The following is a 17,117-nucleotide window of genomic DNA, read 5'->3' as shown; positions in this document are numbered from 1 at the left end:
GTCTGTATGGTGACAATAGCAGCACAAGGCCTTCTGACATATTTGTGACGTAATAAATGTGTGTGCACATTACACACACACACCTTTATGACTAGGTAAGTCAGCTGTAAACATACACTGTTGTTTTATTAGCGAATAATTTCCTTTGATGGTTCTACTTAAAGAAAAAATGTCATTTAAAAACATTTGACTGACAGTGTACTTGGAATAGTAATGTTGTCAGTATCATTCTGACACGCAAAGATACACATACGCTTGTGGCATCTTTTTTCGTTTAAAGATTGAGTATTTCTAGGTGTCATTCGTGTTACGTACACACAATAGTAATGTTAAGAGCTCTCTGACAGTTCAGGAAAAACATAATATGCCACCGGCAAGTAAACGTATTCACAATCATGTATGAGCCGTGAACACACAGATACACCCGCAAGCAAATCGTAGCTATATGAGAACTGCAAATTGACTTTATACATCATCAACACCTCCCTGCTCACCGGTACTTCTCCCATGGTCAAGGTCTCATTTGTGTTATGCACACACAATAGGCGTTTTAAGAGCTCTCTGATGGTTCAGAACAAACATAATATGCCACCGGCAAGCAAACGTATTCACGATCATGTAAAAGCCGTGAACACACAGACACACCCGCAAGCAGATTGAAGCTATATGAGAACCGGCACTTTTCCAACCACATTCAAACAGGCTAAGACAACTCGGTCATGCCGATATGCCTTATTTAACATTAGAAAGGTTTGACCCTATCCAACTGAGCATGCGGCACAACTACTTGTCCAGGCCCTGGTCCAGGCCTCTCCTTGCTGGTCTTCCTGCAAAGGCTATCAAACAACTCCAGCTGCTTCAGAATGCAGCAGCACGCCTCATCTTCCAACAGCCCAAAAGGACTTATGTGAAACCCCTTTTCATCTCTCTCCGCTGGCTACCGGTTGAAGCCCGTATCAGATTGAAGTCACTAATGCTTGCCTACAGGACTATCACTGGATCTGCACCGGCATACTTTCACACCCTCCTACTCTTCGACATCCCATCAAGAACCCTGTGTTCAGCAAATGAGCGGCGTCTTGTATAGGCTTTTCCTGAGGGCATTAAATCACTTTCCTGCTCATTCTCCTTCACAACTCCTTCCTGGTGGAACATTCTTCCTAACTCAGTCCTGTCAACTACATCTCTCACAACATTAAAAAACGACTTAAAACCCATCTCTTCTGTAAATACTTGACAGACAAATGAAAAAAAACCTCCCCCTTTCTCACAAGAGGAATTGTTACAGCTTTTGTTGAAACTAATAACTTGGTTTTATTGCTCCTGTATGACATATCGCATTATTGCTCCCAGAACTCTCTGGAAATCGCTTTGGATAAAAGCTAAATGAAAATATGTAAGTTTCCATTTAAACAGCAGTCCGCTTCAGGTTGAGAGATCACTCAAGTCTGACATTTTAACTCGGACAGGGTTGTAAGTTCATGCAGCGTGTTTCCGGTGGGCTGTCATTACTGATAGACATCAAAAGGAGGCTGAATACTTCTAACATGGCAAAGAGAATCTGCATTCTTTCCTCATCTCACCAACCAGACGCAATATATAAAAGTTTATAGGCAAACAGAAACACACAAAAAAAAGAAAGAAATGATTAGGCCAAAATGTATGCTGTTTTCTTCGGACTCCGTAAATGAAGTAATCAGGTGCAGTGGTGGATCAACGAATTTAGAACAGCCAAGGCTGTGTTGCTCTCGAGTCAACTCAGACGTTGGATTTTTTTTAACCTTCTTTTTGGAAATCACTTTTTTTTATCATTTCTTTTCTAAAACAGCTTTTTAATACTTGAAAACGTTTCATAAAGTAAACACACAGCGCCAAAAATATAATATTTATCAAATGTAACCGCTAAGCAATGAAGTGGTTACCAGGCAACGTAAACATGGCTCAACCAATCACAACTACTGGGATTACCAGATCTACAATTACATTTTTGTTTCTATAAAATATAATAATTAGACGCACAAGTTGTTTTTGTTTTTTACTCTAGTCAACTCAAAGGTCAGAACAGACCATCTTTATTCTGGGAGCAGAATGAAAGAGCGTCGGAAGTGAAAGAGGAAAGTTTCATTGTGCCAGTGTTGACAGGAAAGATAAACAGCAGCTTGATGTTCTGATGAGAGGCAGCTACACAGGCCTTAATGAGCTTTGACCATACATACAGCTGAGGTACGAGTGAAAAGAGAGACCTACGTGCCAGAGAGCACAATGCAGACATGTGGTTACGTGAGTCATGTGATTAACGGCTACTCCAAAGACCTCTGCAGAGCCTCATTCATGTTTAATGAAGTGTATTGTTGAGTTCCTACCTGATCCAGTCCTGGAGATAATAAAAAAAAGAAGCCAAAAATGTATATGAAGGGCAATAACCTGGCTCAGTAACAGAGTCAACATTTCTGGACACCAGTGAGATGATGATGGACAGCTGATGCTCTTCAGTGTTTAGTTTAATTTCTACATGACCAGTTTACCTCGGGCTCAAGCCGTCCTCAGTCAACTCCTATTGAGTGAGCGTTCACTCACATAAGCAGTGGACTGGATGAGTCACCCTGGGGTATGAACGATCACTCATGTCAAACAAAAGTCTTGAATTTAAAGTAAATCTTTTGTACAGAACATCCAGTCTATCATAGACAACCCAGAAAGCGACAACTTGTTGTTGACAATCTATGTTGCATTTTCACTATAAAAATGAACAGATCTTTGAGAAACTATTTGGAGAGCCATCTAAAGAACCTTTCTTCTATTCTCATGTAAGAACTGTTGGTGGTTCCTTCATAAACTTCATAAGGACAACAATTAAGAAACTTGATGTTTATCAGAAATCCAGGCATTCTTCGGAAGGATCCTTATTGATGCCTTAGATATTTAGAAACTGTCCACAAACAAAATTTGAGAGGCTAAAATTAGCTCGGCTTGTTTCCATTCAACCCTCAATGAGATCCCCCTCCCTGCGTAGCCGAGCTCCTGCCCGTGTCTCTCTCAGGTCCTCCTACACTTCGCATTACCATAAGAATGCAACACGCTCTGCATATCAATCCCAACTCTTAATTAAAAAACTGCTATATTCATGCTGGCGTCACCCGCGACAGGACGCGTGCAGTTCTCTATCTCCTCGTGCTGAAGAAACAAGCCATTTGGAAAGCAAATTAGGGTGGGGGGGTTGGCGATCACAGGCTGGATGTGGTGCGTGTTTGAGGGCCACATGATGCTCTTTCTAGCAGCGTCGTCAGTAAGTCCTAAAGTGTAGACAGCCGAGAGTGCGTAAAGAACCGATCTTTGGTACCAAGATCATTTTTCAAGAAAAGCTTTGAGTGTCACTTTTTTATTGGGAATATTTTGTGTGGAGCAAAGTGGAGGAAAATGCTGTAGAATAATACAATTAAAAAACGATTATTTGGAAATAAAACACAATGCAAAACGGGTTTACTAAAAAATTTAGTTTATAAAAAACATCAAAGATCAGGTCAGAAACACACAGATGATACAAACAGTTCAATAAGGAAATATCTATAAGGTAGAGCATTTACTATAAATACAATTTGTCTTACATCTATTGTCAAAAAGCTTGCCTGGGCCAGTTTAACTTGACAGATTGGATCAAACTAAAAAGTCCTTCTTAATCATATCTGCCAGTTTAGGTTCCACCTCTGACAACAGAATGACCAAGTGCTGCACCTGTAGAGTCGAAAGACAAAGAACAGTCTTAAATGACTCACGAGGACAGTCAGGGAGAGAGAGAGCGAGAGCGAGAGCGAGAGAGAGAGAAACATACCACTGAACTGTGCTGCGGCAGAAGAGCACTGACAGCAGAAACACAGTTCTTCTCTGTCAGATGTCCTTCCTTGACAAATGAAGAAAAGAGATCCTGAGGAGTAAAGGATTATTAATGTTTTCAATTGTAAAAGCAAAACTGATTCTGATTGGTCACTTACATCTTTTGTGATCTCTATACAAATAGAATATACAAGCCGCTCCAATGCACATTCTCTTTAATTAAATGTGTTAATGAGCATTTTTAAACATCAGAAGTGCAAATCTCACCTCCGGTATTTCCATAAGCACGACAGAGAGGAACTCGGCTGTGGTTTCGACTAAAGCCTCGAGCTGTGCATCCTTTTCTTCTGATTCAGAATTTCCACCCGTCCGACTTTGACGGTACTCAGCATAGAAGTGCAAAATACGGAGAACACTTCCTATTAATTCTGCACCTGTTAGAGCAGACACACCATATGCAGTCAACAGTGCAGATTCAAGCTTAATATGGTAAGTTTGCGTTACGTACTGATATCTGCATGCAGGCCGGAGTGTAAAGCAGACAGCACTGCGAGGGCTGGCACCAAAAGAGCTTTCTGCTCCTGTAAAATGAGCGGAGGATCGTCCGGTTGACATAAGTCCTCACACACAACCTTGCACAAAAACGCCCAGACGGCGTGACCACACCCTCCAACTGCAAAAACAAACATTTTATAGAAACGAACATTACGAAAGACACCTGTTGCTACAGGTCATGCCTCTTTCTAGGATTGTGTAATAAAAGTGTCCATTAAAAGAATAAATGTGCTTGAATATTGCGGATGAATACATGAAACAAAATAATGGCTTGATATTTTGAACTCAGAAGAAAAGTAAAAACATCACATGTTAGTGTTATTATGAATGTGTTTATTGATTTGGTGTATAAAAAAAAATCATACATTTATGGGGATACAGAAATAGTCTGAATAAGGATTTACTTCTCACCCAGGGCCTGCATGCCCTCTTGTACCGTTGTAAGAAGCTGGATTGAATGGAGATATACTTCAAGTCCCTCTGGACTCTCTGACCTAACACACACACAAAGATCCAATAGGAACGCTTGTCTCTTAATCTACCTGCAGACAGCGGTATGGGTGACAGACAGATGGTCACATGACTTAATAACTGACCTAAGCTGGGTTGCCGCTTCGAGCAGAGAAGAGGCGATGTCCTGCTGCGCGTCCTTATTCAGGTCATTCTCACTTGGCACAGACACCCAACTCCTCATCAGCTCCTCATCCTCATCAAAGAGCTTATCCACCAGCTCCCCAACCTTAACCAGTAAATCCACTAGACGCAGAGAAACCAATCGGCAGAGGACCGTGATAAAGAAGTCACATGACTTTCAAATAGCAGCATAGAGTCATGAACACCACTGACCATTCGTTGAACTGCTCATTATGAAACAGAAACTGCTACACACTGCTGGTTGCTGCTGTATCCGGTCTAGCCACAGATGGGCGACAGCGGGCTGAGACACACAGGTTAGCAGCAGCCTGAGGAAACCACAGGTGCATGTCACACTATGGCCAAAGAGCAGTGTTGGGGAAGCCACTTACTTACTGAAATTGTAGTAGGATAAGCTACTCATTAATAAAATTAGTTAAGTTAGATCTTAGCTACCCACATGAAAAAGAACTTAGCTACATTACAAGTTACTATAAAAAAAGTAGCTAGCTTCTTTGAAACTACCTCTTTATTTTGTACAATCTCACATAAAAAATACAGGACTATAATATTTATTATAGCAAACTGTTTAGTTCATTTCCTATATACAGTATGTTTTTTACTTGAGTCAATATTAAAGTAAACTACAGAATTTATAAAGTGTATTTACTATAGCATGATAATACAGAATACTGTAGTACATGTTAATAAGTGTGTGATAGTTACCATGATATTCTACAGCTAGTATTTACTATATTAAATTGCAGTACATGACAAAGTATAATAAATGTGATTTTATACACATGTGTTATTGACTAATGTTTTAAACAGAGATGTTTAAAACACACCATTATCATTGTATTGTTTATTTATTTTTTCATTACATAATATCCATATTTAATCCTTAATAGGATGGGTGTTTCGAACTTTAAATATTTACCCACTCACGTAAAGCAAAAATACATAGTTAATGCAGTAGGTGGCGATAATGAACCACATCAGTTTGTTATACAGTAATAAGAAGATGTTACACTGACAGTGCCATGCAGCTTTTGGTCACGCTACACCTGCGCCTACTATAGGCTAAAACGTTAATAACCGTTTTAAATGCTTAAAAATATTCAGCTATTTATCGACTAGAATTTTTAAGACACTATTTGTTTGGCTTTAAATATTTAGACGCAGTCCATTTTGCATGAATCCCGTAAATCATTTTATTTTCCTGCACCCGCACACATGAGAGTTTTAACACCCACAAGTTTTATTATTTAACATTAATACCATTCAATCTATAAAGCATGTTTCTATAAGATCATCAGGTTTGTAGTAGGGCTGTCAACTTTAGTCGTTTAGTCGACTAATCGGTCGATGCCGTCTTGGTCGACTGACATTCTCATTGGTCGACCAGTTGCCTATTTTTTTTTTTTTTACCAATGAAGACATTTTCATTGATTTACTCCTTGATATTTATTCCTTTTATAAGCAGTTATATACTACTGTATTCTAAATTTAATTAGCCTATGTTTCATCCCCAACTTTAAATACTTTAATTTCGGCTATTTTGTAACAGCGCCACAGTTTAGTGCACCACGTTGAACACTCGGGAACCACGTGTGGCTGCATGGCTGCACTGCTGCTTCGCGCTCAGTAAGGAATATAGGTAGTTTTGCTGTATTCATTCAGTTAGAACGCTAGTTGTTTTGGCTTTAGTGGACAAAATGTCCAAGAAATCTAAATCTTTTGTCTGGCTGCATTTTACAAAACAAGATGACAAGACTGTGGAACATCGCATCTTTTTTTTTTTTTTTTTTTTAGTCGACTGATCGCTGCGCAGGACAGGACTTTGGTCGACTAAGCATTTCTTTGGTTGACTACAGCCCTAGTTTGTAGTGTGTTCCAGGGGGCTATAACGTACCATATTTATTTCAGACCTAGTTGAGTAATAATAGTAAATGTGTAAAGTTCAGAGAAAGTAAAAAGTGCATTGAATTTTTGTCTCACCTGCACGTTTCTAATATGGTCGGCGGATCATTGTCACCGAGCAGCAGCAGTAATACAGCACTAAAACATACAGAGAACATACACACAATACATTATTTTGGTTGAACTGTCCCTTTAAGAGTAGATTTCTAAATAAAATAGGACTTCAGAAGAACAGGTAAAGAGGAATTATAGGATGTGACAATGCATGACACTGCTTGAACTGCGCTGACGGACAGAAAGAAAAACTGCGTGTTTGAGATTTTCATACCCAAGGTCGGAGTTCTGGCTCAGAGATATACATGTTTCCAGGAAACAAGCCATATTACCCAGAATTCCAACACAGATTTCCTGCAAGAGAAACAAATGACGACATTTGGGCTAAAGCAAATAGAAATGTGATATACATTTCAGCTGATTAGAAACAGGTTATACAGTTACCGTGGTAAATTGACTTACAGTAAGACGTGGATTACGCGACTTTGCGATCACACCCAATAAAATGTCTGCAGCCTTGAACTCTTGTAGAAAAACAGACACATCCTGGAAAGAAGAATGTAAAGAAACGCCAAAGATCATTCAAACATTTCATAACGTTAATACAAACTTTGTTAAATATTCTTGCGCATTCATTGATTGTTTTTATGTACCTCATCCATAGCCATGTCCCACACTTTACACAAGTCTTCTTCCAGCTCTTCTGTCAACAACACTGAAGCGTCACCCTGCTCGCCTTCTTTATCTGACACCATCTAAAGCAACGAATTTACTAGTTAATACAGTTAGTTTACGAAAGTATTCTGTAGTACACTATAATGAATATAATTAATTGATAGACTTTAGTAAATACTGTAGTATTATATGTAGAGCATAACAATAATATAAAGTATACTGCGGTTTACTAAAGTAAATGCTTGCATATACTATATTATTGCTTAGGGCTGCCACAATTATTAAATAATTATAATCAATCATTTCAGATAACCGCAATTATTGAAAATCCTTAGAAAACAAGGGTGATCTGCAGGGCCCGGATAAAATTGATCCGGATTTAGTAATCCTTTTTTTGCGATCCGTGATCACGTAATCCATTTTACTTTTGGAGCCAGTTTTTTAAAGCAACATCGGATTGGATCAATCTGATCTGGATAGGAACTTTTCAGGATCACCAAATCTGGATAACCAGTGCTCAAACAGGATAGGAAATCACAATGTAGAACTATAGATATGTAAAGAGCAACAAGTGGAATAGCCAATGTGTGGTCAATATAAGTTTATTTTTATTTGAAATGAACACACACATTTAAAAAAAACTAAAAACAAGAAAAACCCCACCCCATCCTCTTCCTGCAGTCCGCAAATCTGAGACCTACAACACAAACACTGCCAGAACGAGCAAACAGGACGTGCAACAAGGGACACAATAGTTAGACACTATTTCTGATTTGGTTTTGTATTGGATTTCAAAAATCAGTGATTGCCATTCTTTGCATTTTTTTGGTTATTCTGTAATCCTTGCATGCATCACTAATAAATATTCTAAAAACAAAAATACTTTCGATTGTGATGAATATATCAATTAGTGACAGAATAAAATGTATTGTTTTTGGTTTGGATTATTATTTTATGAGGCCAAACTCTTTCTACTTTGCTTTAGGCCTATACTGAAATGCTGAATACGTTTAATCACTGTAGCCTGACGGATGAACAAATACAATTAAAACCTTATGAATAAATAGGATATCTTGTAAGATACTGCATGATCCCAATATAGTATTATTTTATACATTTTTTAAGTTTTCATTACATTTTGGGCATGAAATCCACGCTGAATCCACCCTTCTGATGGGATCAGTTTAATCCAGATATTTTGGATCAAATTAAATAAATATTAACATAAATGCATAACGTAAATACAAACATGTATAAATAAAAATGATAACTTAAAATACCTTTTTTTACATTAATTATTTTCTGTATTATTTTATTTATTTGGGCTTTTTTACATGCATTCATGTATTTATATTTGTATTTATTTATTTTTAATTAAGGCAGGATTGGGCACACCTGAAACAATTTTAACATCATAGTTAATAAATACATCCCAACCGAATCATATTATTAAACTGATCTTAAGCTTTTCTAAAAAACGCTTTATTTATTTATACAAGTTTAATATGGTCAAACGTTCTCAAATGTTGTTCTGTTTATACCTGAATAAGGCGGGTCAGGGTGCTGAAGAGCCAGTGTTTGCTGTAAACCGTCTCCCCAATGGCATCTTTTTTTTTTTTTTTTTTTTTTTTTTTTTTTTTTTTTTTTTTTTTTTTTTTTTTTTTTTTTTTTTTTTTTTTTTTTTTTTTTTTTTTTTTTTTTTTTATTGAAATTATCAAGATTTACAAACAAACATGGCTGCATAACATCCGTTTCTACATAATACAGAAAAGACATAGCCTGAGGGAGCAGCTCTTAATACAAACAGGAATTATATATGCAGTCTAAGAAAAACAAACACAAAGATGATTTATAAAAAAATAAAAATAAATAAAAATAAAAAAATAAAATAAAATTACAACATGACATAAGGGGAGAATTCCGTTGTTGTTCAGCTAACAACCTAAGTTGGGAAGTATTTCAGGGTATCATATATTTTTTGTGCTATCGGACCTTTCAACATTTTTAAAGACTTCGTATACAGTTTAAATTCGTTTAAAAAAACAACAAATTTGGGAGATGATTTCACAATTCTACATTTGTGGATGAAGAATTTAGCTAGACATACAATTGTATTGGTACAGAGCTCATCATCCTTGCTTTGTAATAACAATCCAAATGTTATATTGTCCCTAGAGAAAGCAGTTGGGAATGAAGACATCTGTTGCTTGACCCATTCATACACATCACACCAAAATGTCTGTATCACATTACATGAGAAAAACACATGGTCCGTAGTTTCAACATAATTTTCACAGAATGTACATGTATTATCATCTATACCAAAGCGAAGACTCAGTAAATTTTTAGAGGGGTAAATATTGTTCATTACTTTGAAGTGTGTTTCTTTCACTTTAGGAGGTATGGGGAGTGTTAGATACATTGTTCTTAGTTTAGTGATTGAGTCTTTATCAAATTTTTGTAGGATGTTATTTCTATTTTGGCTTTCAGGGTAAAGATAATCAGTAAAGCATTTTCGAATAAAGTCGTTCGTGCATTTTTTATCCAGAACAAGGATCCCTTGAATTGATAGTGGGGCCAATTGTGGTTGTATCGTATAATATGCCATAATGTTTCTTGTTAGAAGGACAAAACCTTGGGGTAGTGCTTTATGTAGTTTAGAAAAGTCTGATTTTGAGGGTTTGAAACCATGTTTGATGGAAAATTGTTCATAATTGAAGAAATGTCCGTTGGTATCCATCAAGTCGACCATGGACCATATGTTTCTCCCATACCAATCCTCAAAGAACAAAGATCGGTTGCGGTGCAAAATATATCTGTTGTTCCAGAGTACAGATGTATGGGGTGAGAAGCTATGCACGTATAACATTTTCCAATACAAGAGTATTTGTTTGTGAAACTCTGACAGTGATATGGGTAATTTGTTAACATTAAAGTCCGCTCGAAGAAGAAATTCTAATCCTCCAATTTTCTTGAATAAGGCGTTCGGAATACAATACCAAAAGGAGTTGTTGTGTTTGATCCAAGATTTTAACCAATTTATTTTTAAGGTTCCATTAAGGCAATCAAAATCAATAACTTTTAGTCCTCCATCCTTTGTGTCTTTAACCATATTGCTTTTCTTCATATAATGTGGTCTGTTTCTCCAAATGAAGTTTAGGTTGATTTGGTTGATCGATTTAATCAATTTGTTTGAAATGGCATTGGAATAGGCTGGGTAAATACATCTCGATAAACATTCCATCTTAGTTAGGTAAATCCGACCTAGTATTGATAAGTCCCTCTGTTGCCAAATATTTAGTCTTGATTTGCATTCTTTTACTTTATTTTCTACATTTAGAAGTTGGCTTTGTTTTTGGTCCTTGGAAAGGTAAATCCCCAGGTATTTGATTTCTGATTTAATAGGGATATTACATATGTTTTTCAGTGAAGTGTCATGTATAGCAAGCAATTCACATTTTTTTAAGTTTAATGTCAGACCTGAGGCTTTTGAGAATTTTTCAATTTTGGCAATGGTTGTTGAAATTTGATTTCTATCTTTTAAGAAAATTGTTGTGTCATCCGCTAGTTGGCTGATTATTATGTCTGTGCCAAGTACATTAAGTCTTTTAATATCATTACAATTTTTTATATAGATTGCTAGCATTTCTGTGGCTAAGATGAACAGATATGGTGAGATTGGGCAACCTTGTGGAATGCCCACATTAATCTTGAAGCTTGGGGTGGTACCACTAGGTAATAGAACACAGCTACTAATATCTCGATATAAACCCCCAACCCATTCCCTAAATTTGATCCCAAATCCAAAGTGTTTGAGCACCGAAAAAATAAATGGATGCTCCACGGAGTCAAATGCTTTATAGAAGTCTAGGAAGAGAAGGAAACCATCATCCTCTATCTGGCTTCTATACTCAATAATGTCCATTACCAATCTAATATTATTATGGATTGATCTTCCTTTCAGAAATCCTGACTGTGAATCTGCAATAAGATCTGAAATCCCTGTCTGAAGACGAGAAGCAAAGATGTAAGTTAGGAGTTTGTAGTCTGAATTTCTGAGTGTAATGGGTCTTCTGTTATCTATAATTCTGGGATCTTTCCCAGGTTTTGGGATAGAGACGATAACTCCATGTCTCATTGTTGGTGGAAGCACACATGTTTCAAATATTTCAGTAAAGACTTGTAGCAGCAGGTGTCTTAAATCTACCCAGAAATGTCTGTAAAAATCACCTGTGAGACCATCGGAACCAGGGGCTTTGTTAAGAGAGAGACGACCAATTACTGCGTCAAGTTCTGTAATTGTTATTTGATTATCACATGTTTGTTTGAGGCCGTCCTCTACTTTTGGAATATGTTCGGCAATATCCTGAAAAAAATTCTGACAGTCCATGCAAGAAAATTTTGAGCTATAGAGTTGGCTATAAAATTTCCAGATTTCTGAAGAGATCAATCTTTCATCTGTGACTTCATTATTATCAACCATCAGGGATCTGATGCTATTTTTTTCCTGTCTTCTTTTTTCAAGACCACAGAAATACGATGAATTTTTTTCCCCCTCCTCTATCCATTTAGCTCTGGATCTAATAAACGCCCCTTGTGCCTTACGACTGTAAATTTCATCTAGCTTAGGTTGGAGGTTTAATATCTTCTGTCTATCATCCTCAGTTGGGTTTGGTCTATTGCAGTACATATTTAAGTGATTAATAATGTCTACTTCTTGTTTTTCACTGTCTTTTTTAATTATTTTACTGAATGAGATGGTAAATTGGCGTATTTTATATTTTAGGAATTCCCACCTTTTGGTAGCAGTTTTTAGCTCTTCAGAATTGGCATATTCTTTAATTAATAACTTGATCTTTTGGCAATAATCATTATTTTTGAGCAGACTGGAATTGAGCTTCCAATATGTGTGTGAGTGGACATTGTTGTCATTGGGTTTGATCTGTAGTAAAATAACACTATGATCTGTTAGTGGTGCAGCAGAAATATCAGAGTTTATAATATAAACTAGCAGATTATTTGTGATTAACCAGTGATCAATTCTGGATTTATAATTGTGACTTGAACTAAACCAGGAGTATTTAAGCATTTCTGGATTTAAGTGTCTCCAAGCATCAACCAGATTTTGTTTTTCGCAAAAGTTCGTGTATATGGTGTTTGGATGACTTACAGAGTATCTGCAAGGATATTTATCCAGAAATTCATCATGAACTAGGTTTAGGTCCCCACCAATGATGATGTTATCAGTCGAGTGTGTTAATTTGAGATGGTCTAAATCTAAGCCAATTTGTTCAAGTAGGTTTCGGTTTTCTCTAGTGACGTTATATCCATAAATGTTGACTAGGATGAATTTCAGACCATCTATGTTTATGATAAGAATCAACCAATGACCAAATTCATCTGCCATATGGGACACAATATGACCTTTGAAGTTATTTAGGAGGATGGCGACACCTGCTGACCTTGAAGTGCCATGGCTAAAGTAAGCTTTATCTCCCCATTGCTTAGACCAAAATATAACATCATCAACCTTAGAATGTGTTTCCTGCAAAAAAATTATGTTTGACTTCTTCCCTTTACAAAATAAAAAGATACTTTTTCTTTTTGTTATGTCTCTTAAACCCCTTGCATTAACAGAAATGAGAGAAATGTTACTCTTTAAACTGAACATAGAAAAACAATAAAATGTAAATAAACGAACAATCTCCAATAACGGATTGCTGAACTTATTCAAAACAACAGTAGAAGTTTCCTATCAGGAATATATAATAGTAGCAAAACCCTGAGAATACGTTTTAATTTAAACTCACATGTTTTCGGGAATCGAAAAAACCCTGAACAGTCGTGTCTATGGTAAGACTCTTTGACCATTAATGAAAGCATGGGGGCCCCGGAACACTGTCTTTAGACCTGCCTTCCTTGCTTGTTCAACTTTCGGCCACACAGCCCTCCGTGCCTCTCTGTCTTCCTTAGTGAGGTCTTCTGCGAAGCGGATGTTGAGATCCTTGCAGACGCGGTGAAGTTTGGTGATCCGCCAGAGCTCGTCCCTGAAGTGGCGTCCTGTGAACTGCATGATGATCTGACGAGGGCGGTTGGTGTTACTCGGCCCCAGTCGATGCACAGAATCCAGGATGAAATCCATCTTCTCCCTCCAGTGTGGCATAATCTTTCCGATGATTTCAGAGATGATTTGTCGTGTGTTTTCGTCTTTTCCCTCCTGTAATCCATTTAATCGCAGGTTCCATCTTCTTTTATAACGCTCCAACTCTACAGCTCGTTGTTCCACTTCTGCTACTCTTTTCTCCAGATCTATTTTATCCCCTTTCAGTTGTTTCACCTCGACGTTCAGTTTTTGGCACTGTTCTTTACAATCTTTGATCTCGGCAGAGTTAAAGTCCACCGCTTTTGCGATGTTGGCTATGGTCAGCGTGTTCTGCTTTAGCTCCGTTTTGAAGTCTTGCATCATGTTTTGAAGAGTACCGATAGCAGCCAATATTGCAGCGTTAGAGGCGTCTCCAGCATGGGCACCCGTTAGCACAACATCGTCTGGTTTTGGCTTTTTCTGTGGTGCTGGTGGCTTGGAAGGGGATGCTAAGGTGTTTTTAGTTCCTCTGGTGTTAGTTTCCATCCCTTCTGGACCACCGTAGTCGTGTTCTTGGAGAGCCTTCAATTTAGCATTAGCTTCTGTGCTAGACATGTTATGGTCTTCAGGAGGTGCTCCGGGTCATTTACAGGATTCTGAATTATTATGATAAGTTCCCTACCGTTTTATATCTGATATTTCAGGATTTTGTTGAGTTAAAAGCTAATTCCATTGGTTTTCAAGGCTTTGCTACCCTGAGCTGTTCAAAATGCGTCTGCTCTCTCCGCCATCTTGAGCCCCCCCCCCCCAATGGCATCTACCTCCTCACCGGCCTTGGGTTCATCTTCCTCTGGAGGAGGAGAAGGGTTGCGGTCCATCTCCGGCGAACCAGCGGCGGATGATCCGCTCCCGTCTCCGGCCACATCCTCGGTGGAGCATTCATTCCGCTCTAATAAACGATATTATGATCATTATATATGTGAAATGATTGCAAAAATGCATGCATACATCGGTATAAATATATATATATATACATACACACACACATACACTTTAAACATTCGATTATTGCTATACTAATATTCGGTTATTCGATTTGATATACTGATCTTGTGCCACATTACAATTCAAATGTATTTTATAAAGTTAAGCATTATTGCCTGTCGCATTATTTAGCAGGTCATTTTTTCTTCAATACCTTCAAGCCCTGAAACATGCATTTACCTTTAAATAACGCATGCAATACTTTGCAGCAGGACACGAGCACGTGTCGTACGCATGAGTGCACGACGCGTACGTTACACAGCGCATTCGGTCCAATGGCATCTCACCTGGTTTAAAGTTTGTCAAGTTCTTCCACTTTATTCATATACACAAGTAGGCTGGTTAAACAACTTGGCAAATATTGGTTTAACACGAACGCAAACATCTACCGAGGAATCAGACAACTGGCTTTACAACGTACATGGCGTGACTTACCCATTATCATTGACGGCTTAAACAACACCTAATCGCTTTGTAATATCAAACACGAGAGACACGCATTTGCAGGTCCATGGTTTGTTTAGCGCACAAAAAGTGCAAAACTTCCGCCTCTGGGTACAAAGCATGATGGGAAAGAATGACGAGCGTCACTCTAGACCAATGGGCGCTGACGCTCGTTCTTCTTCTTCTTCTTCTTCTTCTTCTTCTTCTTCTTCTTCTTCTTCTTCTTCTTCTTCTTCTTCTTCTTCTTCTTCTTCTTCTTCTTCTTCTTCTTCTACTTCTTCTTCTTCTTCGTCTTCTTCTTCTTCTTGCAGTTTAATGGCGGGTAACATCACGTCAAGGTGCATTGTCGCTTCCTACTGTGTTATAGTGTGGACTAGAATTTCAATAGAACAGAAAAATCTATATTATTTTAATATAATAAAACTAAATGTCTGTTCCATCGGCTATTATTTTCTTCTTTATGTTTATCTCTTGCACTCCATTCTTTCTTAGATCTTCCTTCATAATTTCACGCTCTTCAAAATACTCATGACAAGTACAAATAACACATTCTATTGACTCTTCTACTCCACGGCGATCACATAAACCAGCTGGATGCTTATTTAACTATTTCAAAGTTTTATTAAGATTTGAATGCCAAATTCTTATTGATCAAATGTTTTCCTCTATAGGCCTACGGCTTCTTTTAGTCACTCTCACACAGGGACGTGCATAAACATTTTAAGGCGCAGGGGCTCAGGTGGAAAAAAGGGCACTTCTAATATATTTTTGTCTAAACAAAATGTTATAACACAGCTCTAACTTACCAATTTATTTTAATTTCCTCACACTCAGCCGATTGTTTCATGTTGTTTAATTTTTCAAAAGATGTCTGCAAAATAATCAGTTCGAATAGAGGTGGTCTTCTTTAGCATTCACCCATTTTATCACAAGAATAACAACAAAGGAAACTAAGCCAGAGTGCGCATGTTTTCTATGCTAGTTTCATTGTTTTTAGAAAATCCAAGCGTTAGGTGAGGCATAGGGGAGCTACAATGATGTACAGTATGTACAAGATATTGAGTTTATTCATCCGTAAAACACATGTTATTAGGCCTACACCATAAACCAAAGTCAATCATGTTTTTAATCATGTAATTTGAGCGCTTTAAGGCAGGACACTTCATGTAGTGTTCAGTTTTTTTAGATTTTGTTAAACATTGATTTACTTTTCATTTCTTCTTTTGCAAAATTAAGGCGTTTGTTTGCTTCTGTAGATTTCCTTTAAATGAACCAAAACCAGCTAAAGCCTATGCATATTTTATCAACATTTAAAGGGAAAATACTCGTATGCCCATGATATTGCATTTAGGCATTGGTAGCGTAATATCTTTTTTATCATCACTCACAGCACAAGACAAAAACAACTGAAACAGGCCGCTTCACTTCTGCACTTACTTCTTTTTGAATCTCAAAGAATTGACGCCCAGTCTTTCCTGTGTTCTATTTGCTGCCTTTCTTTATTAACATACGTTTGAATTATTCCTTCGCCTCTTGTTTACCAAGTGAGATATTCATAACTTCTTCAGATTCCAACGGCTTTTATCCCTCTATGAGCTTGAACCCACAAAAATGTTACCAAAATATCCATATTCTTGAGTTTTGCCAACCTCTCGTAAATTTCGTTAACTTTGTCCTGTCTACTTGAGATTTAGCTGATTTCAACAATTTTAATACAGAACATCTGTACAAACCACAATCTGTGTACAAAACCAAAAACATTTCTATCCAATTGCAATCATCTCTACCGTATATAACCTACTGATAGATGTTTGTATGTTCTCTTTTAATCTTAAATGTTTAAAGCAGGCAGATTGAATGCAAATGTTCCCTGTAT

At 37.3% G+C, this 17,117-nt stretch overlaps 1 protein-coding gene across 4 annotated transcripts; it reads right to left on the bottom strand.

Annotated features, from left to right (window-relative positions):
• Positions 1–3,366: 3,366 nt before the first annotated feature.
• Positions 3,367–15,350, bottom strand: saal1 (serum amyloid A-like 1). Of its 4 annotated transcripts, none has more exons than XM_079450297.1 (14): positions 15,233–15,350; positions 14,573–14,702; positions 9,213–9,279; positions 7,650–7,751; positions 7,459–7,542; positions 7,271–7,350; positions 7,021–7,080; positions 5,233–5,348; positions 4,983–5,142; positions 4,798–4,880; positions 4,340–4,504; positions 4,099–4,265; positions 3,830–3,922; positions 3,367–3,732 (listed from the first exon to the last, which is right to left on the bottom strand). In XM_079450297.1, the coding sequence occupies exons 1-14, from the start codon at positions 15,240–15,242 to the stop codon at positions 3,655–3,657; spliced, it is 1,395 nt and encodes a 464-aa protein (XP_079306423.1). In that variant the 5' UTR covers positions 15,243–15,350; the 3' UTR covers positions 3,367–3,654. The 4 variants fall into 4 exon arrangements, with proteins under 4 accessions (XP_079306423.1, XP_079306425.1, XP_079306422.1 ...); XM_079450296.1 differs by having other exon boundaries at positions 3,483–3,732; positions 5,233–5,375; XM_079450298.1 differs by lacking the exon at positions 15,233–15,350 and adding an exon at positions 14,978–15,073 and having other exon boundaries at positions 3,483–3,732; positions 5,233–5,375.
• Between the last annotated feature and the right edge of the window lie 1,767 nt (positions 15,351–17,117).

The sequence above is a fragment of the Barbatula barbatula genome (assembly GCF_947034865.1).
Source record: "Barbatula barbatula genome assembly, chromosome: 25".
NCBI lineage: Eukaryota > Metazoa > Chordata > Actinopteri > Cypriniformes > Nemacheilidae > Barbatula > Barbatula barbatula.
Note: the sequence above shows the minus strand (reverse complement) of the source record. Positions and strands in the feature narration are given on the sequence as shown.